Consider the following 15,027-nt stretch of genomic DNA (forward strand, 5'->3'; position numbering starts at 1 on the left):
GTCCCTAATCTTGAAAAGGGTGACAATCAGTTGTCCAATTAGTAGAGTGAACAACAGAATAATGAATTGTGGAAAATCTATTTTGATGGCTTGAGGAGCAAGGTTGGTTCCGGAGGTGGTGTTATGTTAATCTCTCCTGAAGGTAAGAAATACTTTTCAGCCTTTAGATTTTCTTTTAGTTGTACTAATAATACAACTGAATATGAGTCACTTGCACATGGATTGGAATGGGCTAGAAAAAGAAATGTAAAGTGTTTGCAAGTATTTGGGGATAGTGAGCTAGTGGTAAACCAAGTAAGAGGTGTCAATGTGACTAAAAATGATGTCCTTAAAATGTATAAGCATAGGATATGGGACTTAATTGAAGAATTTGATGCTTTCAATCTGTTGTCCGTGCCTAGAAATTAGAATAAGAAAGCAGATAAGTTGGCTGCCTTGGGTGCTCAATTTGACATACCAGATGAGGTAAGCAATATTAAAAGACAACAGTATGTCAAAGTGGTTGTTAGGCCTTCAATTCCAGATAATAGTGTCAATTGGCAAGTCTTTGATTCAGATGAACAAATTATTAATTTTCTTATTGAAGAGGCTGAATTTGTAGTTGGTAATCAGCATGAATTTGTAAAGCAATATGAAAATTAGATTCTTCAATTGAAAAGTAATAAGCTACCAAAGGGATTGGTAACCCTTGAGTCAATATTTAACACTGATGATCAGGTTAGAAAGGAAAAGGATAGCATGCTAGTTAAAGAGGAGCACTACAAACCTATTGAGATCTTCAGAGATAAGTTATTAAAGCTTGGAAAGGTATGTACAACTGAAGAAAAATGAGCGTTTGTTTTGCTTTGTCAAGAGTTCAATGACGTGTTTGCATGGCAGTATGAATATTTGGAGGGATTTAACCCCGCATTATCCCAACACACCATCGAGTTGGAAGTTGATGCCAAGCTTGTGAGACAAAAGCAAAGGCCCCTCAATCCAAAACTCAAGCATCTCATGAAGACAAAACTAAACAAGCTGATGCAAGGTAATATCATCTTTCCTATAAACCATACATCTTGGGTTTCAAATTTGGTTCCTGTAAGAAAGAAGAATGGTGAGCTTAGACTTTATGTAGACTTTAGAGATCTTAACAGAGCTTCTCTAAAAGATCATTACCCGTTGCCTTCAATGGAGCAAATCTTACAAGTAGTTTCAGGTTCAAATAGATTTTCATTGCTTGATGGTTATTCTAGTTATAATTAGATTCTAGTAAAAGAGGATGACCAATTTAAGACAGCCCTTACTACAAAATGGGGAACAATGGCATATAGAAAAATGCCTTTTGGTTTGTCTAATGCAGGAGAAACCTTTCAGAGGGCAATAGATATGGCCTTCCAAGGTCTTATAAATAAATTTGTTTTGGTTTATCTTGATGACGTAACCATTTTTTCAAAGCATGCGGGAGAGCACTTTTCTCACTTAAGGCAGATTTTTTAAAGGTGTAGAGAATATGGAGTATCTTTAAATCCCCAAAAGTGCATTTTTGTTGTACACGAGGGTAAGTTGTTGGGCTATATTATCTCCAAACATGGAATAACCATATATTTAGAGAGGGTAAGTGCTATTTTAGCTTTGCCTTTACCTACACATAAGAAGGGCCTTCAAAGCTTTATAGGCATAATCAATTTTGTAAGGAGGTTCATCCCCAACATAGCATTTCTTATGAAGTCTTTGACTAGCATGCTTAAGAAAAATATTACTTTCAGCTGGTCCAAAGAGGCTAAGAATAATTTTGAAGAAATTAAGACTGCCATAGCATCAACGCCTACTTTGATTAATCCAGACTTGTAAAGGATTTTATATTATATGCTTTTGGTACTTTTGATACTATTTGAGTTATGTTGATTTAGCAGAATGATGAGGGATTAAAGCAACCAATAGCATTCTTTAGCCAAGGCCTAGAAGGGTACGAACAAATTTATTCTTTTGTTGAGAAACATGCATTAGCATTCATTGGAAGTCTAAAGAAATTTAGACACATGCTTTCAAATAACAAAATTCACCTAATGGTTGCTCATCCTAGTATAAAGAACTTTTTGTTGAATTGAGATCTTAATGAAAAAAGATCTGGTTGGATCATGAAAGTGATGGAGTATGATGTCAATATCAAGGTAACTAAGTTGATTAGAGATAAGGGACTATGCGAACAGCTTGCTGGTCACACTGAAAACAACGAACAAGAGAATGAAGAAGTTGTCCTAGTTCATGAAGATGATGAACCAATTGTTGTAGCAACACCTCCTACAAGTTGGGTGCATGAAACAATGAATTTTCTTCAGACTGGTGAGTGTCCTAAAGGCTTGAACAATGCTAAACGAAGATACTATAGACTTCAAGCTATCCCTTATATCATCTTGGATGGAATTTTATTTAGAAAAGATTTTAATGGTGTATTCTTAAGATGCGTAGATTCAGATCAAACTAACAGAATATTAGAGGAATTCCATAATGGACCAATTGTTGGTCACTTTACACCATAGGCCACAACATTAAACATCATGAGGGCAAGATATTTCTGGCCTGATTTGCATAAAGATACATATGCTTGGGTAAGGAAATGTAAGAATTGTGTAGTATTTGCAGGCAAATAGAAGATGGTAGCTTTACCCCTGCAACCTATTCAAATTGAACAACCATTCATGAAGTGGGGTCTTGATTTTATCAGAGTCATCAATCCACCTTCAAGTTCTGGGCATAAATGGATCTTGACAACCACTGATAACTTTACCAAGTGGACTGAAGTTGTACCCTTGAAGGAGGCAAATGAAAGTGCAGTCTAAATTTTTATCAAGACTTAGTAGCAAGGTTTGGTATCCCTAATTCTATTATTTCAGACAATGCATTATCTTTTGTAGGATTTAAGATTATTGATTGGGTTGTCCAGAACAACATATTTTTGAGTACTTCGTCCAATTATTACCCTCAAGGTAATGGACAAGATGAATCTACTAGTAAGAACTTGATTAGGATAATCAAGAGGACAATAGAAGATAATTAGAGAACTTGGCACACTTAGCTGAAACATGCATTGTGGGCTGATAGAATCACCCCTAAGAGAGCTACAGGTATATCTCCCTATGTCATCGTTTATGGTAAAGAGGAAAGACTCCCAATTTCAGTTGAAATTCATACACTAACTCTGATTAGAGAGCTCGAAATGTTGCAAGAAGAACCCATGCAGGTTAGGTTGGCAGAACTAATGGAGTTGGAGGAGGTAAGAAAGAAAGCATTGTTGACTATTGAAAATCATCAAGCTCAGATGAAGAGGACTTTGATAGGAAGGCAGATCTGAGAGTTTCAATGAGGGAGATTTGGTTTTGAAGTGGGATGAATTAAAGAGTAAGCCTGAAAAGCATACTAAATTTGATGTCATATGGGATGGCCCATACATCATTACTGATCTAGATTTGATTACTGTTGTCATTTTTAGTTTTTGTGCAAATAGATAAAACAAAATAATATTCTACATTTTTGCATAAATTCTATATTTATATTCATAATGTAAAAATCAGAGTCCCACATAGGCCGTGGGATTAGCCTCATTTGATTCATGATACATGAAACAAGTAAAGAATACATTTAATAAATGTAGATGGTATAGCTAATTGTAATGAAAAAAGACAGAAGGGAAGTGTTCCATCATTGTCTGCGCGGTGATATTTAAACTTCTATCCTCCTCTAGCTATGGTTGAATGTCTCAAAGAAGGCGGCTCTAGATTCTCCTAGTCCTGCAATAAAATGAATGAAAGAGAAAAGGCTAGAGAAAAAATCCAAGCAATGATGAAGCAAATTCAATCTGCATTTCTACATCACAATTAGACATATCACATATGGTTATCAAAGGCATCCATTAAGTGCTATTCATCAAGATCAGAAAGGAAAAAGGACTTCAAATTCACTAAAGCTTTCAACTTCATCATATTTTTGCTAATTTGTTTGTTCACTATGCAAGCATAGGAAAAGTCTTGATGTTGATTTATGAATTATGCATGTGGGGTAAAATGGGCTCCCACAAGGGTTGAGCCCAGCGTGCAAGTAATCTAAGACAAGGACCTACAATAACACATCCCTATCCAAAAATGTGACAGGAGCTGCAATGAAAAAACTGAATATCATGTCCAAGAATGTGACAGGAGGAATAGAAATGTAGCAGTAAACAGTTGCAAATAGATATAATGCAATGAGTTTCAATACACATGTCACTGTCAAAATGTGATAGGAAAACATAAAAAATGCATAGCTACAGGAGAATATAAGTTACATTGATAACAAGTACAAGACTGAGCATTCAATAGCAATGTGTGCAACATTGAAGAAGTGATGGCCCATGCCTAAATACCACTAATGTCGCCATGCAAGAAGCAATAATACAGAATATCGCTATCCAAAATGTGACAGAGAGTGGTAAAAACAAGAAGTTTCCCGTGAAGTTTCTCAAACAATAAGTGTTCGAATGAATGTTTTTAGGGTTTGAAAACCCTTTTTCTTCACTTAATTTTTCCTTTAGAGAATAAGCCTTTGCATATATGATGACTCAGCCGTAGGGTGACTTTAAAACCCTTAAGTCTTTTAAGACTTAATTTTTGTAAAAGATGCTTTTCCCTTATCTTTTATAATAATTAATTGATATATTAAGATTGGCTAATAAAAATAACAAATCATGAGCCAATATTAACATAGTAATTAATTATTATTATTAATTATTTTTACACACATATATAGGAATATTGTTTTTAAATATCCTTATATATATATATATATATATATATATATATATATATATATATATATATATATATATATATATATATATATATATATATATATATATATATATATACGTGAAGGTAATTAATATTTAGCATCTTAATAGGCACTTTGAGTTTGGTCTTTAGCATGTAGACACAATATAAAAAATTGTAAAATAAATATCTAAGTTGGATAAATTATGAATCCACTTAGTGTTTATTATGATGTGTCTTAGAAGCTTACTTGAGAATTCTTCCTAATATGCATACATGGTAAAAGATCAAACTCATCATGAGGAGAAGTCATAAGGCAGTTTGGGGTCAGATTTAAGCTTGAGTGTAGGTTTGCATGAGTTTTTCTCTTGATTTTGAGGTGATAATGCTTGATTTTGAGTGCCACATGGGTCAACCTTTAGTTGACCAAGAGTTTGAGCTGAGTTACCCACTTTTTTGCATGTTTTGAAGCCTATTTTGGTGGCTTTTCATTTCTGCGCGAGGATCAGTTTTTAGAGAAGATATTTTCAGTGGGGGTTCATCTTCAGTCATTCTGGAGTCATCTTTCCTCTACCTTTTGAAGGGTTTTTTGTATAAAGTGAAATTTTTTTATCTTTCTTCACCAGTTCTTGATCATTTTCTTGCTGGTTTCAGCAGAGAATACATTCTTGTAGCTCTTGTGTAGTTTTATGACAGAATACTGAATAAAATTATCAGCTTATGCCTTATATCTTTGGAGTTCATTTTCTTATTCATGATTGAGAGCTAGTTTATTGTGTTATTGTCTAGATAACCTTTAAATTTTATGTCTCATTTGTAAGTCACAGGTTGTGCATTGTGATAAATTGGTTCATTTGGTTGATTGTGAAAGTTTTCTTTCTTTTCAATTTCTTGAAGTTTAAATCCTTTGCATGAAATATTTATGTGTTGTGAACCAAAAGTCTATTTTGTGCAAATTGGCATTTTTAGGAGTGTATTTCTATCATTTTGAGATATGAGATTGATGCTTCACCTTATTTTAGCATTCGCGAAGTCATTCTAGTTTCATTTTTAGTTTCCTATCCTTTTTCTTGGTAAAGAATTTAGAGTTATTCACAAGCAACTAGCCCTTCATCTGGATTTAATTCTCACTATAGGCAACCCACAGGCCTGAGAATTATCCCATGTGTCACCAAGTTGCTTAAGCTTCTAGCTTGTGCATTACGGGTGCAATTTGAGTGACAACATTACCTCTTTGAATGATTTTGGTGTTTAGAAATTATTCTTTTATCTCTTAAAAACCTATCAAACATTATTAATTTCCCCTAATAATTAATGGAAAAGGCTTAGGAAAGAGGAGAAAATGGTAATGAAATGGAATAAAAAGTGTACAAAGATAAGACATAATTTACACCCATCATTTCCCCCCCATCTCAAGGACTTTGAATGTCCTCATGCAAACAATCAGTACAAACCAGGTGTAAGCTCTATATTAGGAGTGGCTGCAACCAAACTGCTTTGGGATCCCTTGGAAGTCCCTTCAATCTGACTCATCTCTTCTTTATCACCTTCTATCTTTTGTCCCTTGTTTTGTGGAGCAAGCTCCTATAACTGTATTTACAATTGCCGATTTGTTTGTTGGAGCTAGACAATAATTTGGAATAATTATGCATAAGGGATAAGTGATGGATCACTTTTAGACTTAGAGGTTGCAAGGGTTATGGTAGCTTCTTTAACAACATGGATTGTATCAATAGAAACTGCAAGGACCTCAGGAGCTGATTTACTTTAGGAATGTCAATGGCAGGAGTATCATGGGCTTCAGAGGTTATCTCAATATTAGGATTTTTATTTCCTGACTGTGGTAGACAGACTTTTATCAGTAGAAATGTGAAGTTGCTCATTCCCAATAGTTTCTTCCACAAGGATATCTTTTTCATGACCCACATCATCTTTTTCATTTTCAGGAGAAATATCTAAACTTTCTCTGTAGACCTCCTCTATTCTCTTCATAAGAGATGTATCTTTCCAAACATCTTCAGCTTCAATTTCATCTTTTCTTTCAATATTTTTCATTTCAGTAGCTCCAACCCCAACATTATTTCCTTCTTCCATTTTGACATTATTTTGTCCCTGTTCATTAGGTACATTACCATCATATTCATTAGTCTGTTCAAGGTTTTCCATGTCCTCAGACAAAGTGGTTTCCTTCTGTCTCTGCTCATCTCATTGTTTCTTATTCTGCCTCTGTTGACTTCGGAGCTCCCTAAGAATCCTTTCATTTTTTTTGTTGGGGGTTTTGGTTGCTATGATTGCTACATCGACAATGGAATCAGCAGCTTCAACAAGTTTATCCAAGAGGGAGGAAGGTTGATGTTTACCATGTCGAGTGACCATGGGGTGTGGACTTGAAGTAGTTGTAGCCCTGGTTTTTAGCTGTTTAGGGCTTCTAGCAATTGAGGTTTTTTCAGACTTCTTTTTGGAAGATTCCTTAGTTAGGGAAAAATAGGGTTTTGGATATTTAGAAGCTTGGGTGGCTGAAGATGGTTTCAGTTTATTTCATTTAGAAGATCCTTTAGCTAAGGGTTTGGCTATATCTAGGGATCCAAGGTTTTCATTATGGCTTATAAAAGAATCCCATTCTAAAGGGGGCTGAGCAGTTTGAAGGTTGTGCATAACAAATAGTTGAATTAATCCATGATGAGCAAGAGAATTTTCATGACCTTCATGGTATTGCTTACATGAATGCTTCAATGAACAATGCAAGTAATAAGGGACATTAAAAAGAATAGCATTTCGCAGATGCAACATAAGGCAAAAGTGGTGAGCAAAAACATACTTGTAGAGGCCTTCGCAGGTAATGCATTGGATCAAAAATTTGACAACATCCTTCTATGGTGGTGGCAGAGACTTACGGTCAACACCCTGGCCTTGAACAATTTTCATAGATTCCCCTCACTAAAGAAACTGCTTGCGATGGAGCTTGAGGTTCGTGACCCATGAGGAGGTGGAAGGAAAGAAGTTGTCACCAATGTGTGGAAGACCTGTTACTGAGGCAATCATCTGAACTATAACTAGAAATTGCAAACACCACAGAGTGACACTATTGTTATGAAACCCCTTTGCAAACTTTGTGGTAATGCTATCATCAGACCCAAATAACCGCTCAAAATACCATGACTAGGAGGCTTGGTCAAAATTTTTGAATGCCTCTTCCTTAGAAATAAGCTTATGCATGGATGAAGGTTCATGTCTCACATGTTTTCTCCCCATGGTAGAAGGCAACAGGAACAAATACCCCAATTGCAGCGAATACCGAATAAGTGATGAACAGGGACTATTTGAAGTTATGAACGGTAAGTCACAGACAATAACCGTTAGCAGGTTAAAATGAGAAAGTTTGGCAGACGATATGGAAAAATGAGTAAAAAAATTCATAAAATGGACACAGATAAACCAATCATATCCTATAGGAAACTCATGACACCCCCAACTGAAGATGAGTTGTCCCAATGATGCCATATAATCATTAATTGAATAAATAATATTTAATAAGTTAAAAAGAGTGAAAATAATACTCCTTGATACTAAGAACCATGATGGGACAACCAGATAGGGATTAAATGCATGAGCTCAGGTGGCAAATGTAGATCATAGCAGGTGATGACATCACGAGCGTGTGACATAAATAGAAATAGATACGAGCTATAGGAATACTAATTGCATGGGATGGAGCTAGAAGGTGTTGAACCATTGCGACGAGTGGATGTTGAGGCCAGGAATAGGGGTCGCATGTGCCAAAGTGGCATATAGATCACCCATGGATGACAAAAGAGGCATGTCCCTATGGACCCCACCAAGCAACACCAAGATAGTAGAAAACAGGCGATAGGATCGAGAGGCCACATGATGGGTAAAAGGAGCCAGTAACAGAAATGATAGGAACAAAAGAAAGGTCCTGTCGCACAACTAAGATGTCCTGGTGGCAACATGACTGAGAGAAAAATAGGTTTTTTGTTTTTCTTTTCCCGCTGAATAGACTGCAGGGAATCCAGTTTTTAGCCTACCATCGCCTAGGGGTGTCGAGAACCCAATTTTCACCCATAGGTGTATAAAGAAGTTAACATCTACTGAAGACTAGTTTTCAAATGCTAATTGGCCGATAACTCCCGAAGGGTTTCACTACTGGATCCTTAATTTCTTTTTCTTTCTTTTTTTTTGCTAAACTTTTGTCATCAATGTCGAAGGAGGCCAAAGGGAACCACTATGAGTTCCTTTGCCACATCCAAAAAGAAATATTCTTTGGAAAGAGGCTTTTTGTACAATTTCAGGCGATGACCATTGATGAGAAGGGTTCTTCTTTCCGAGCCAACTATGTAGATACAAACAACTCCATTATCATATACTTGTGCAATCTCATAAGGTCCCATCCAACACACGTGAAATTTTCCTTTGAAGTCTTGGAAGCGAGAATCGTACAAGAGTGCCCAATCCCTAGGCTGAAAAGATCATTGTTGGATGTGACGATCATGCCATAGAGAACGTTGTTCCTGAACAACTTCGGTATGAAAAAGTTCTTCCTAGTTGAGTTCATCGAGAGAGTGGAGTGCATCATAAAGACTCATACCTAGTTGAAGTATAGTGAAAAGGGTCTTGATCTCAAATTCTATAGGGAGAACTTCCTTCTTACCATAGACGAGTTCATAAGGGGTCAGACTGGTGGTGGTCTTCCATGTTGTGCAATAGGCCCACATAGCTTCAGGAAGTCGTGCGACCCAATCATGTTTATGAAGGGTGACTGTCTTGGTAAGAATGTTCTCAAGCTCTCGATTGGTGACTTCTACCTGTCTATTTTTTTGAGGATGATAAGGAGTAGACTTCTGGTGACGAATCTCATATTCCTTAACCAAGGTAGCAATAAGCTCGGATGTAAATTGCTGCCCTTGGTTTGTAGTTATCTCTCATGGTACACCGAACCTAGTGAAGATCTTTGAGAAGAGGAAATCAGCCACCTTGGTATCTCTTGCATGTTTCAGGGTGACAACCTCAACCCACTTGGTGACATATTTTGTACAAACAAGGATGTATTCCTTGTTCCTGGATGATGGATTGATTGGGCCCACAAAGTCAAGACCCCATTTTTCAAAGGCCTCTATGGATAACTGTGGGTGCAATGGCATTTTATCAGAGTGTGTGGGGCGGCCCATACGCTAACACTTATCGCAATGGTGAACATAGCGCATACAATCCTTGTGAATTGTAGGCTAATAGTATATGGCAGTGAGAATCTTATGTGCAGTTCGTTGAGTATCAAAGCGACCTCCGCACAATTCTGTGTGACATGAACAAAGTATATCAAAGACATCATCCTTGGGTACACATAGTCGCATGATATTGTTAATGCCAGTGCGGAAGAGTAAACCGTTGATCCAAGTGTATTGTCCACTAAGGCCAACCAACTTTCGACGTTCCCGCGGAGAGAAGTGGGGTGGGAACTTGCATGTGACCAGGTAGTTGGCAATATCAGCGAATCATAGGCTCTTTACTGAGATAGCAAAGATGTGCTCATCTGGAAAGGTGTCATTAATTGGAGTTGGTTCATTGTGTGGCTGTTGTAACATGGATAAAAAGTCTGCAACCATATTTTCTCAACCAGGCTTATCAAGTATAGTTACATCAAATTATTGTAATAAAAGAAACCATCTAATAACTCGATCGGCTACAACAGGTTTATTCATTAAGAAATGAATAGCCAAATGATTTGTATGAACAAACACCTTATATCCAGTAATGTAATGACAAAATTTATTAATTGCATATACAACTAAAAACTCTTTTTTGGTTACTATGTAGTTTACCTCAATGCCTGTGAAGTTATTGTTGATGTAGTAGATAGAATAGAAGAGATTATCTTCTTTTTGTTCGAGCACAACTCCCATGGAAGAATCAAAGGCATTGGTATGGATATGGAAAGGTAATGCCCAATTCGGACCTCTAAGGACATGTGTGGTCACAAGTTTTGTTTTAATAGTCTCAAAGGCCTCTTGACACTCAGGTGTCCACAAGAAGGTAACATCTTTAGTGAGTAAACAAAATAAGGGGGAGGCAAGCTTGCTGAAATTTTGGATAAACCATCGGTAATACCCAACATGACCTAAAAAACTACGAACATCTTTTTGGTTAGATGGTGTGGGCAAGTTTTGGATAATCTAGATCTTTTTAGGATCCACTTGAATACCTTGATAAGATATATAATGTCTCAGCACGATTACTTATGTCATAAGAATGTGGCATTTTTCATGGCTTAAAGACAAGTTAGTGTCTATACATCTCTTAAGCACCTTTTCTAAGTTTGTTTTTGCCTCTTCATAAGTGTTACCATGCACAGTAAAATCATCCATATAAACCTGGACACAATTATTATCAAGGTCAACAAAAATACTTAACACTACCCTTTGGAAAGTAGCAGGGGCATTGCACAGCCCGAAAGGGAGAACATTATAAGTGAAGGTACCCCAAGGACACGTGAAGGTAGTTTTGTCTTGATCTTCCGGTGCTATGCAAATTTGGTTGTATCCACTACATTCGTCCAAGAAAGAGAAGAAGTGTTTTTCTACAAGAGTATCTAGTACTTGGTCAATAAATGACAATGAGAAATGATCCTTTTAAGTTGCTTTATTAAGAGCTCTATAATCAACACAAATCCACCACTTACCATTTTTCTTTGGGACCACAACTAGAGGAGAAACCCACCGACTATCTGAAATAGGATATATAAAACCAACATTTAACATTTTTTGCAATTCCTCCTTGACTATTTCTCGCAAAGTCGGGTTAAGTCTTTGTTGTGGTTATCTGATTGGACGACTTCCTTCCTCTATGCAAATATGGTGTGTGCAAGTGTCTGGATGGATACCACGCATATCTTGGTATTCCCAAGAAAATGTAACTATATTATCCCTAAGCATGGCAATAAGGTCTTGGACTTGTTCAAGGTTCAAATGTGGATTGATGTTAAGTGTGCGACCTGGTAAGATTTCCATAGGTTCGGATTGTGTTGGTGAATCAAGGGAAAGAACCTGTGAAAGACTAGAACTCTCTAAAGATAATAATGCACTATATAAACATTGGTGAGGTAACAACTGATGTAATGTTAAAAAGTGTTGAACAAACCGAGAACTACCCACCAAAGGAAAATTCCCAAAAGGCAAACCAATACTCATACCTAAAGGAAGAACCAAGTTATTGAAAATGTCATCTGATTCCTACCTATTCTGAAGGAAATTGACAAGAATATTGTCCTCAGTAGGTTCATCAAGGTCATGTGCCTGATCAATTGTTAATATTGGGAGTGATTCTTCTAAGTCACTATCAACCCAATCTGGGTCTTTTGTTTCTAGAAAGGGTTGTGCTGGTGGGTATAATGTTAGCTTCTTTGTTTGTTCCCCATTAGAAATAACCATATTACCTCACCGAAAGTTGATGAAAGCATTGACAACAGCTAGCCAAGGTTGTCCCAAGATCAAGGGGTATCCCCCCAACTTAAATTTAGGCTGCAGGATCATAAAGTCAGTCGGATAGTCCCACGAATCAATGGAAAGAATTACATCCTCTATAACCCCCTCAGGCTTGACCAATGATTGGTTTTCCATCTGGAGGACTATGGGAGTAGGCCTAAGTCCCCCAAGTGATAATTTTTCCTTTGTCTCATTTGTCATTACATTTATTGCAGCACCTAAATCAACAAGTGTATTGGGAATAGTGACCTTACCAATACTTACCATGATAACAAGACTCCCTAGATTTGAATATTTTAGAATGGTCAAGTTCGCAAGAATAAGGTCAGCCAATTGCTCGATAACCTGGACAGTCTTTGGGTCTTCCTTCTTCTTTTGCTTCATTGTGCATAACTCACGAACAATCTTGCTGTACACTGGAATATCCTTTATGGCCTACAACAAAGGAATCTTGATGTTAACATTATGAAGCTCATTTTCAAAGTCAAATTTTGTTAGTGGTACCTCCTTTTGTATAGGTTTTGAAAGAAATCGGTAGGGAAATGGTGGTTCTTTTTCAAGGTCCTCCTCAGGTTCATCATTTAATTCCGTAATGGTAGGGCCTTGGAGGGCTTTCCCTAACCTTAATTGTACTCCTTCAAGCTCCACTGCATTGATTAGATAAGTAGGATGTCCTGCCACCTCATTATTATACATAGGTTGTGTTGCCTTATTGTTGGGATTGGGATTTGGTTGTGTTGGCATTGACGTGGATTTTGGTGGTTGTGTAGGCTGAGGCAACTGATTATTTGGAGGCGGAATAATTTGTTGTTGTTTCTGATATGGATGAACCATAGGAGGTGGAGGATAAGGTAGAAATTGTTGGGGGTACTGAGGGTATTGTGGTTGTGATCGCCAAGGTTGTTGCCATGGTTGGGATGCAGGTTGATTAGGCCATAAATGATAATAGGGCATAGGTTGTTTCTAACCAACATACCATCCTAACTGATTTACAAAAGACGGTTGACTTGGTCCAGCTAGAGAATAATTATTAATCATTCCAGGTTGTATGGGTCTACATGGCCAAGGATGTCTAGGGACCATAAAGTAAACAGGTTCCTTAGGATATTCAACTTCTGCCATATCTACAGGAAGGGGCTATAAGATGGAATGCCTACTAACATCTTCTAAGGATGAGATTCTGGTTTGATAATAGGGGCATTCCTCACTACCATGCTTCTTCCTGTAAGTTGGACAAAAGACTGCTAATGCTTTTTTAACATCTTCCTGTTTCTTTCGAGTATAAAGTGTATCTATCTGTTTACCCATATGACTCAGTAAATCGGTTTTAAGGTCTTCAAGTAACGTACCAAGTTTGCATTTAGTGACTCCTGACATACCTCCTCCCACCAAATTGTTTCTTCCTGTATATCCACAAACCGATCGAGTAGACCTTGAATAATTCTAGCATGCTTCACAAATATCATCAAAACGTGCTTTGGAAATATCACCCCCACCCATGAGATTCAATATTTCTATGCAATCATCCCAAATTCCCCTTAAAATAACATTTTAATAGTATCATTATTCAAACCATTTTGTCAGGATCTTTGAATACTGAAGAAGAATCTCTCCAAATAGTCTTCCAATGTTTCTTCTTCGCGTTGTGTCATCCGAAAGATCTCATCTCGTATTTCTTTGGTCTTGCAATACTCTTGATATTTTGCAAGAAATTTTTCCTTCATGTTGTCCCAGGAATGGATTGATTATGGCCCGAGACTCATAAACCATCTGAGTGTTGCATATTTCATGGTGGCTAGGAACAACTTGAGTTTGTGTGCATCATTGTGATAGTCATAACTATTACACAAAACTTCAAATTCAAATAAAAACACATTAGAATCTTCCACAGTCAATCCCCAAAAAACCGACAAAGTAGAGAGGAATATTTTTCATTGGAGCGTCTTCTGTAGGATCAACAATAGGGAACTCAAAAGTTATAGGATTATTATTTGCATGTATCCCATTATTGTTATTGTTGTTATTATTGTTGTCACCCATATTGTCTTCAAATTCCCAAGGAGTGTAAATAATTGTGAATGGTTTTTCTTCAGGCTTCCCCCTACGTGCTTTGAAAGAATCAACATATTGTTGGGCAAATTTTGAGGTAATTAATGGATCCCGATGGAACTCGAGAATTGTTTGTGATATGTTGGGGGGTGAGACAACAGAGGGTTCTATAACACACTTTTCTAGATCAGGTTCAATGACAACTTGTTCAATCAATGGCTTTTTTCCTAACTTTGATTTTTCTTGTTGAAAAATAGTTGTTGTGTCTTTTCTTACAAATATACCTTTACTATCCCTATTACGATTCATGAACCTATATGATCTATAACAATGCAAACCAAAGTTAATGACCTAGGCAATGTTGACAATTGTGCGAACTTTTGCCTTGGCGCACTGGTCCTAACTTAATTCACTATGGTTTTGTGCCTCTAATACCTTCCTCGGCAATGATGCCAAGAATTTTGGGCAAAATTGAGGGTTTAAATATGAGCAATTTCTATCTTATGTTGTGTTTTGAATATTGGTTCCTTTAGTTTCCTCCTAACTATGTCAATCTAGGATCCGTAGACTTGGGAAGGATATTGTGGTTGTTTACCTAAGGGACGAAGATAATGAGCTAAGTGGAGATGAATACAACTATAGTTTAAATTGAGACTCACACTCTCCAAAGGACACTCTTTAATCTATGTCCAAGGATA

At 36.9% G+C, this 15,027-nt stretch overlaps 1 protein-coding gene across 1 annotated transcript; it reads right to left on the reverse strand.

Moving 5' to 3' along the window:
• Positions 1 to 12,232: 12,232 nt before the first annotated feature.
• On the reverse strand, positions 12,233 to 13,114 carry LOC131859042 (uncharacterized). Its single transcript, XM_059212554.1, has 2 exons — positions 12,785 to 13,114; positions 12,233 to 12,715 (listed from the first exon to the last, which is right to left on the reverse strand). Exons 1-2 carry the CDS (start codon positions 13,112 to 13,114, stop codon positions 12,233 to 12,235), a joined length of 813 nt encoding a protein of 270 aa, XP_059068537.1.
• Positions 13,115 to 15,027: the final 1,913 nt, after the last annotated feature.

The sequence above is a fragment of the Cryptomeria japonica genome, chromosome 10 (genome assembly GCF_030272615.1).
Source record: "Cryptomeria japonica chromosome 10, Sugi_1.0, whole genome shotgun sequence".
In the NCBI taxonomy this organism is placed as follows: domain Eukaryota; kingdom Viridiplantae; phylum Streptophyta; class Pinopsida; order Cupressales; family Cupressaceae; genus Cryptomeria; species Cryptomeria japonica.